This window comes from Leptonychotes weddellii, chromosome 10 (genome assembly GCF_054177405.1).
Source record: "Leptonychotes weddellii isolate Sample4059 chromosome 10, ASM5417740v2, whole genome shotgun sequence".
Taxonomy (NCBI): Eukaryota; Metazoa; Chordata; class Mammalia; order Carnivora; family Phocidae; genus Leptonychotes; species Leptonychotes weddellii.
Window position 1 is genome coordinate 19,617,362 of NC_138378.1, and position 9,725 is coordinate 19,627,086.

Here is a 9,725-nt window from a genome sequence, read left to right on the forward strand (position 1 = left end):
CTCAGTTTGTTTCCTGCGATTAAGAATTCCTCATATCAGTGAGGTCATATGATACATGTCTTTCTCTATTTGACTTATTTCGCTCAACATAATACCCTCCAGTTCCATCCACGTCGTTGCAAATGGCAAGATCTCATTCCTTTTGATGGCTGCATAATATTCCATTGTATATATATATACCACATCTTCTTTATCCATTCATCTGTCGATGGACATCTTGGCTCTTTCCACAGTTTGGCTATTGTGGACATTGCTGCTATAAACATCGGGGTGCACGTACCCTTTCGGATCCCTACTTTTGTATCTTTGGGGTAAATACCCAGTAGTGCAATTGCTGGATCATATACCTCAGTTTCTTTTAACAGCAGCATAGTATTTCTTACCTATCCATTCATGCCCCATGAGGCTGACAATATGCTAGGTGCTGGCAATTCAACCATGACTATGTAGACAAGGTTTCCCCCTTCATGGAGCTTCTAGTCTGATGGGAAACAGTCAACAAACACAAATGAACTTGATAATTGTAGGGAATGGTTAAATACTATGGGAAAAAATAAGAAAAGAACTGTGGGACTGGGGTGGGGAGAGGCTACCTAACCTAGACTGGTGATCAATAAATGCTTCTCTGAGAATGTGACATTTAAGCTTTCTCTCAAGTGATGAGACAGAAGTGGTCCTAAAATACTAATATTTCTTGACAAACCATAAGAGACTCAACTATAGGAAACAAACTGAGGTTCAATGGAGGGGAGGTGGGTGGAGAGAAGGGGTAATTGGGTGATGGGCATGAGGAGGGCACTTGATGTAATGAGCACTGGGTGTTATATGCATCTGATGAATCACTAAATTCTACTTCTGAAACTAATAATATACTGTATATTAATTAATTGATTTTAAATAAAATTAAATAAATAAATAAATAAAATACTAATATTTCTGATCCCCTCTTCATTCCTAGGATCTGTAGTCGGGAAGAAGTAGTGATCCCGTGTGCTTCTGACAATGATTCAGGGAGTGTGGATTTGCAGCTGAGCAACTTAGAGAATATTGAAAAAGATCCAAGTAGCCTTGAACTTACAGGTAAAGGGGGGAAAGGATTTTTTTCTTTTTTCTTTTTTTTTTTTTATGGAAGGAAGGGAAGTGGAGAAAAGGGCTTCTCTGTTTGAGTCAAGCTGCTGGATGAGAGCCCTCAACTAGACTTTGACAATGAATTTTGGTCCCTGAATTTAAGACCTTGGAATATGGTTGGCACAATGAGATAAAATATATTAGTCTAGACATACAGGAAACTGAGATAGTTAATCCTACAGACTTGCACAGAGTCTAAGTGCTAGAATGATTCTGAGAAGGGAAAGGTGGTTGTGGGTGGACCCTTGATTGGGCTATAGAATACATCTTTTCATTTATTCTACAAGCATTTACTGAGTACCAGTTGTTGAATATACAGCAATGAACAAGACCAACATGGTCCCTGCCCTCACAGAATTTGCTGAAAAGGACCAAAATAAGTAAACAGATATTAAATAAAGTAATTACAAATTGTAGTTAATAGTATGAAAGAATTATACAAGGGGCTGAGACAAAAAATAAGGGAGATGGGAACCTATTTTAAGCCATGGTTCGCAGAGAACACCTATCTAAGATGGTGCTGTTTAAACCTAAAGGAGGCCTCAAGGATATCAAAGAGCAACCCATGTGAGAAGTAGAGGAAAGAACATTCCAGATAGATATAATAGCATGTGCATGAGACAGGAAAGACTATTTGAGGAACACATTTCTCCATTTCTACACTCATTCAGCAAGCATTTATTGAAGTCCTACTATGCCGTAAACACGGATCTAGCTGCTGGAGATTTAGTAATGAACAGAGTAGACACAGTGTATTTGTAGATAAATGATTGGAACTCAATTTAATATGGGTGATTGGGAGTGTAGGTAGGGAGCAAATATAAAGAGGTTTTTTAGCAGTTAGGTGGATACTTGGTCAAAATGGGCAAAGAGGAGATTCAAGAAAGGCATCCTGGAGCAGAGCCCTGAAGGATGAGTGGCAGTTAGCTAGGCAAAGGAGGTAGGAGGTAGGGAAGGTAGGGAAGAAGAAGGAGAAACATGTAGGGAGAAGCATGAGAGCTGAATGAGATAGGACTTCTATTGCATGAGAAGAATGTGACAGTGGGTGGCAGGAATTTGCAGAGAGGTTGTAATTCAGGAGAGCAAAAAGTGTACAGAAGTGGAGAGGTAGAAACCCTGATGATGGGTGTGTTAAGAGGGAAATAGTAAGACTATTTCCCCAATAGGAATAAAGAACTTGGTTTTGGAAAACAGAGGAGGTAAGGATGTAAAGCTATATGAAGGGGGAAATGATACCACCATAATCACTGTCACCAGCAAAGGAATAATATTTGCCACCACCTCCTTGGTGCTAGCTCTGTATCAACCAAACGAGGCAGGTTCTATTATCATCCCCATTTTGGAAATGAAGAAACAGACCCAGAAAAAGTAAGATCACACACGGTCAGAATGCTAGAAAGAGGTAGAGCAAGGATCCAAGCCTAGGCAGACCAACTCCGGAGGCTGTGCTCTTAAGTATATCCCAGGTCTGGAAGGAGGTCCCTCAAACACCTACTGCAGCCTGGTCCAGTAGGAAGAGACCAGCAAGGGGCTGCTACTGTATTTTAAGCTCTTGTCATCACAGAGTCATAGTCATTTTGGATTTAATAATAATACCGACCATTAGGGCTTACTATGGACCACATACTGAGATAAATCTTTTGTATTCATTACCTCACTTAATCCTCGTGATAACCCTGTTTTGCAGGTGAAGAAACTAAGATTCCAAGAGGCAAACTAACTTGATAAAGGTCATACAACTAATAAGGGGTAGAGCAAGGATTCAAATTAGTCTCAGACTGAGATGTAAAGTCCATGCTCTTAACCACTCTGCTATAGCTCACTCTTAAAGGTTTTTGTAGCTTAGGAGTCCCTTAGAAAACACTGAATTTGTAATTGGGAAGACAGACTTGGACAGCGGAAGAGACTTGGTCAAGGTTGCAGAGCAGATAGTAAGGGTGAGACCAGGTCACGTCTATCCTGACATCCGGTGGATCTCCCCATTATGACTGTATAACTCTACGTAGTACAGATATGTAATCTGCTGTGTTTCTTTCGGTATTAGACTCCAACATCTCTGACATCGCTGAACTCTCTCGGGAACCGCTGACAGATAGCTTCAGACGCCTGACCCAAAAGGACCCCCTCAGTGAGGCCATTGTTGAGAGGCTGATCCAGTCTATCCAGGAGGTTTTTGATGGTGAGCTACAGGTATGCACAAGCAATCATACTGAGTCATCCAACTTATTCCTCCATTTTAACAAATATTTTAAACATTTATGATTTCTTTATCATACAAATAATTGATATTATAGACTATAAAATATGTTTATATTTGTGTTTTTATAATAAACATTTATATACATTTATAAATTGTATTTATATTTATGCTTCTGTTTACAAAAACTATAAAATCCCTATTAAAAGAAAGAAAAGGAAAAAAATGAATCTTCCTTAATCCACTCTCCCAAGATAACTAATGTTAACATTTTTGTATATATATTTTCAGACTTTTTCTTCTGTACATACAAATGCATGTAATTATAGAAAAATAAACATCAGAGATGGTGGGATGAAAGAAGTTTTCTAGGTGAATAGCTATGGATCTATATTACCCTGCTTAATACAGTATTCTGTTGTTTAGCAGAACATTCATTCATTCATTTATTCTGTGAGAGCACATAACAGAAGAATTTATCTTAACCTGGGGGCAAGGGAAGGCATTTCTGAGGAAGGAACCCTGGAGATCAGATATGAGGAATGAATAGGAGAAACCAAGAGAAGTTAGAATTGGAGGAAGTATTCCAGAAATAGGGCATCGTATATATAACAACCTTGAGGCAGAAAGGAGCAGAGCATGTTTGATGAACTCGCAGAAGGCTGGTATGTTTAAATGATAGTGATGAAGGTGTTTGTCAACAGACACTTAGGTTATTTCCATATCTCCACTATTGTGAATAATGTTGCATTGAACTTGGGAGTGCAGAGATCTCTTTCAGATCCAGATTTCACTTCCTTTGACTATATACACAGATGTTTCTAGTTTGGGAAAATTCATCAAACTTTACATTTTCTCTATGTATAATGCTAATAAAAAGTTTTTGGGAAAAAAGCACTTAAAGCCAGAATGTTGGTCTTCACTTCCGACTCAGACTTTTCTTTACACTTCATGTTAGCAGGGCTTTATAAAGCATTTCTTTGTAATTAATAAAGGGCTGGGATTGCTGCAGTGAACTGGAAGAAAAGAAAATCCATTCCCTGCCTTGACCTGAATCCACAACCAGGCGGGAAAATAGATGAATAAGACAAAATAAGTTTTTGTCAGAGTATCACAAATACCATGATAGCAATATATACATGTGCTTTATGGATACTCTTAGGAAGGGCACCCAATGCTGCTTCAGGAGAAAATGCATTTTCCTAGTCTTAAAGGATATATAGATTTTAGTAAGCAAAATAAGTATAGAGAATTCAGAAGGCTCAAAGGCCCAGAACCAGAAAAGGGCAGCATAAAAGTTAATCTGTCTAAAGCTCAGAATGCTGCAGGGCAAGGAGATGAATTTGAAGAGGTTAGCTGGGGTCACATTGGGAGGGCCTTGACCTCCATGGGTGCCATTGAAAGATATTTTAATAGGGAGCTACCTGATCAAGTTTGCACTTAGTGAAGATGAATCTGGTGACAGCTAGGGGAATAGATTGGAGGGGAGCAAAACTGGAGCAGGGAAACTCAATGTTGATTGTTATACTAATGTAGATGAGAAAGAATTAGGCCATAAAGTCAGCTTCTGGCTGTATATATTGCTACTTGCTATCCAGAAAGCTTATACCAGTTTATACTATCTATAGGCTGTGAGGGAAGATGAGAAGAAATTTTCCCAAGATTGTGGAATTATTGATGTCTTTTATTGTCTTCTTCACACTTTATTTTTTCAAAGTTTCTATGATAAATAGATAACTGCTTTTATAATCAGAAAAAGAATAATACAAAAGATTTTACTCTTCAAATAAGAACTTGCATTTTATTTTATTTATTTATTTATTTTTAAATATTTTATTTATTTATTTGCATGAGAGAGAATGAGAGAGAGCACATGAGAGGGGGGAGGGTCAGAGGGAGAAGCAGACTCCCCGCCGAGCAGGGAGCCCGATGTGGGACTCGATCCCAGGACTCCAGGATCATGACCCGAGCTGAAGGCAGTCGCCCAACCAACTGAGCCACCCAGGCGCCCAAGAACTTGCATTTTAATAGAAAATCTTAAAGACTCAAAATCATCTTTAATGACATCAAGAGAGCTAGAAGTAACAGTCAAAGAAGATAACCTTTAGTGAGTTTAATCAGACAGTAGTATATAGACAGGATGGGTAGGTGGGGAAGCAAAGACTAAAGGTGAGGAGCGCCATCATGGAGCAGTTAGTAATCTAGCATTTAATCTAGCTGAGAGGGAAAACAAAGTCCCAAACCCAGACAGGGCAAGTCGACAAGGAATTCCACATCTCTGTAATTTATTCATTCCTTATAATAAAAGACCTGAGACTAGATTGAATGAGATGTCAGATGTTTAGAACATTACAAGAAACTTCTCAAAAGCCCTCTACAATCATCAAATGAGATTATAATATATAATTGTGTTTTTATCATTTTTCCACAAATTCAGAGTGAACTTGAGAAGCTGACATTCCTACGATCTTTGTCTTCTCTCAGCCGAACTTTACCCTATGATGACACCACAGAATCATTCATTCACAGCCACATAGAAGACATTGTGTGTATCCTAAATGTAAGTATTGTGACCTTATCACAAATTATCAGGACCAAATTCGATGACTTGACTAACAAATGTTTTAGTGGCTTCACATATATTACCAATTTCCTTGACCTCTTCTCATACCAGTATCTTTGCATGGAGGAGAAATACTCAGGAGTACTCCACAAATACAATTACCCTTGAAAGCCAACTAAAAGATGGGTAGAGGGGTGCCTGGGTGGCTTAGTCGTTAAGCGTCTGCCTTTGGCTCGGGTCGTGATCCCGGGGTCCTGGGATCAAGCCCCGCATTGGGCTCCCTGCTCGTTGGGAAGCCTGCTTCTCCCTCTCCCACTCCCCCTGCTGGTGTTCCCTCTCTCACTGTGTCTCTCTCTGTCAAATAAATAAAAATCTTTAAAAAAATAAAATAAAAGATGAGTAGAAATGAGACAGCATTTAAATTTCTCAGTAAGGACAATGCTGCATTCTCATTAATGAAGTCATAGTTGTGAGGCAAACTCTATAATCCAATGCCCAGGTTCAGGTGCCAGTTCTGCCTCTTTTCAGCTGTTTGACTTTGGGAAGCTGTGTAACTTCTCAGTGCTGCAGCTTCCTCATCTACAAAATAAAAATAGCTGTATCTTTCACAGAGCTATTGAGAGTATTAAATAAGAAATAAACATAAGCCATGTAGTGTGATACCTAACACATAGTTTACATTTGAGAAATATGGTTATATTCTTTTTATTGTATTTATACCTAACTCCAGCCACAGTCTATCGCTGTCTCATTCATTTATTGCCTTTTTAAGTGCCTGACCGTTCCAGGCAGTGTCTGGGCTGCAAATTGAGGTTACAAAGATAAGACAGGATCCCTGTTCCTGAAGCCAAGCAAGGTGTAATCAAGCGTCACAGGGACTGTGACAAAAGTTTAAACAGGTATAGTAAGGGTACAGAGGAGTGAGTGAGAGTTTGATTCCATGTCAAAAGATCCAGAAGGGCTTTACAAAGGAAGTGATGCACTTAAGCAAGTGTTTAATTTTTTGATGCTTTATTTTTCTCGTCTGTGAAATGTCCCCTTCAGTTTCTCTGAAGCTTTAGAATTCTGAATCTGAGATTTCAGGGAAATGAGCAGTTTTTTTTCCAACCCACAGATCTATAAGGCTGATTAGACTGATGATTAGTTTTCAGAATTGAAGGCTAACCAGCCAACAGGTTTGTTAAGCAATAGACAATTATCAAGGATCTTCTATATCTAGAACACTGTGGTGCTTCAATAAAGAATGCAAATTTCCTGGAAGTGTTAATCCTTGCCCTCCAAGAGTTTACAGTCCATTTGGAAATGACCACCTCATAAATAGGTTGAAAACTATTCCAAATAATACATCAAAAAGAACAGAATGAGGGGCGCCTGGTTGGCTCAATCGGTTAAGCATCTGACTCTTGGTCTTGGCTCAGGTCATGATCTCGAGGTCGTGAGATCGAGCCCTGCGTCAGGCTCCGCTCTCAGTGAGGAGTCTGCTTGGGATTGTCTTTCTCCCTCTCCCTCTGACTCTCTCTCTCAAATAAGTCTTAAAAAAAATAACACTGCTTAAATCTAGCAAAAATTTTTAAAGAAGAAGAACAGAATGATATTTTGCAGATTTAAGGATGAATACAGCTCTCTACTTGGCTACACTCCATGGAAAGAAGGTTATAGGCAGCCATAGGATCCAACCAAATGTCATGATTCCAAAATCTCAGTTCCACAAAGATTGGCAGCAGTGAGTTGCCACCTGGTTCAACCAGCCAGCTCAGAAGATCCACAAATACAAGTCCCAAACAGCAAAAGTAAACTGAATTTCCCCATACTCTGCGTCTAGATCTGTCCAACCATTGGTAAAATACCCACTTCAGGTATCAACCAAAATTTGAGCTAGCAGGTACAGCCTAGAAGAGTTAAAGTAGTTGGTGTCCATGAGAGAATTGCATGGGTCATTGCATCATTGGACAAGTCTACAAAGTCCCTGCAAGGTCATGTGCAGGGACTAGAAGAGTACAGCTCCCAACAACCAGGAGGAGATGTACTTCTGCTGAGTAATCCACAAGGAGAGGAAAGCCAGGGCCATTATAAAGAAGAATGGTAAGGCATTTGCCAGTCTTCTCATGACCCATGCCAATGCATGCCTCCTCAGTATCCAAATAAAAAAACCCAAAGAAGCTATGAACAGAATATGGAAAGGAAGGGGAAAAGATCTGTTATGACACTCCACCAAAGAAGATTTATAAATAAGCATATGAGAAGATGCTCCATCATTGTGATTAGGGAAAAGCAAATTAAAACCACAATGAGATTGAACTATACACCCACTAGAACACTTTCCATATGACCCTGCAGTTCTACTCCTAGGTAAAATGAAGCATATGTCAAACAAAAACATGTACACAAATGTCCATAGAAGCTCTATATGTAACAGCTAAAACACCCAAATGTCCATCAACAGATGAATGGATAAATAAATTGTGGTATATCCTTATAATGGAATACTACCCAGCAGTAAAAAGGAATGAACACGGGTGCCTGGGTGGCTCAGTCGGTTAAGTGTCTGACTTGTTTCAGCTCAGGTCATGATCTCAGGGTCATGAGATCAAACCCCGTGTTGGGCTCTGCACTGATTGTGGAGCTTGCTTAAGATTCTCTCTCCCTCTGCCCCTCCACACTCCCGCCCTGCTTGTGCATACGTACGTGCACATGCACACTCTCTCTCTTAAAAAACAAACAAAAAAGAATGAGCTATTGATACATGCTACAACTTGAATGAATCTCAACATAATCATGCTGTGTGAAAGAAGCCAGACAAAGAAGATATAGATCATATGATTCTATTTAAATAAAATTCCAGAAAATACAAACTTGTATAAAGTGACATCAGATCAGTGGTTACCTGAAAATAGGAGTAGAATGGGGAGGAACAGGAGTGAGAAATTACAAAGTTTACACAAACAAACTTTTTGGAGTGATCCATATGTTCATTATCTTGTGGTGAATGTATACCTAAGTCAAAAATCTTCAAACTATACACTTTAAATATGTACGGTTTGTTGTGTGTCTTACCTCAAAGTCAAAAAAGCTATAAAAATTCTGTTGAGAACTTCAATAGAAAAGAAGAAATGCAATGGCAACTAGGATATGGAGTAAAGATGACAAGATTGGCATGAAATTAATCCAGATAGATCTCCTGATCTAAGCCTGGAAGGATGTGCTGGATTGGGTAGACAGAAGGGACCAGGGGGTAGGGGTTTGATCGGCAAATGACTACCTGGCTATGGCAAGGCAGAATGGCAGTGGAGGTGCTTTTTAGATGCTGTTGGTACTCCACAGCAGACATGAGCGCTACGACCTGCGATACTAGAATCTTAATGATGTCAGACTTGCACTTGGGGGTCCACCCTAATTCTGCACCTGGGGTCCTTCACAAAATCCTACTACTACTGTGTCGTTTGGTAAATAAAGTTACACTCAGCATTGAACAGGCACTGGATCACTTGAGCCATGAGGCAGGCAGTAGATGAGAATGACGTTTCAGGAAGACTCTTCAGTGTTTATGGATAATAAATGCTGAAGGATTTCGGAGGATGGATAGGTCACAGTAGACTGAACTAACATGAGAAGACTGCCCAGTTGTGCTGGTGAGAGTGTGAGCTCCCTGAAGCAGAACGGTGAAGAAGAAAGGGAGCTATTTTAGGAATTAGAAGACACAGTTTCGGGGCGCCTGGGTGGCTCAGTCGTTAAGCGTCTGCCTTCGGCTCAGGTCATGATCCCAGGGTCCTGGGATCGAGTCCCACATCGGGCTCCCTGCTCTGCAGGAAGCCTGCTTCTCCCTCTCCCACTCCCCCT

The 9,725-nt window shown here is 39.9% G+C and overlaps 1 protein-coding gene across 8 annotated transcripts in view; it reads left to right on the top strand.

The window, feature by feature from the left end:
- Positions 1 to 9,725, top strand: part of MROH8 (maestro heat like repeat family member 8) — a 58,201-nt gene that overhangs the window by 2,707 nt on the left and 45,769 nt on the right. For all 8 annotated transcript variants that reach the window (XR_014149095.1, XR_014149094.1, XM_081832812.1 and 5 more), the window contains exons 2-4: positions 959 to 1,080; positions 3,173 to 3,318; positions 5,763 to 5,885. Coding sequence is in view for 6 of the 8 variants with exons in the window: in XM_081832812.1 (XP_081688938.1) it covers positions 959 to 1,080; positions 3,173 to 3,318; positions 5,763 to 5,885 (391 nt within the window). In the remaining 2 variants the exon portion in view is untranslated. The remainder of the gene's footprint in view (positions 1 to 958; positions 1,081 to 3,172; positions 3,319 to 5,762; positions 5,886 to 9,725) is intronic.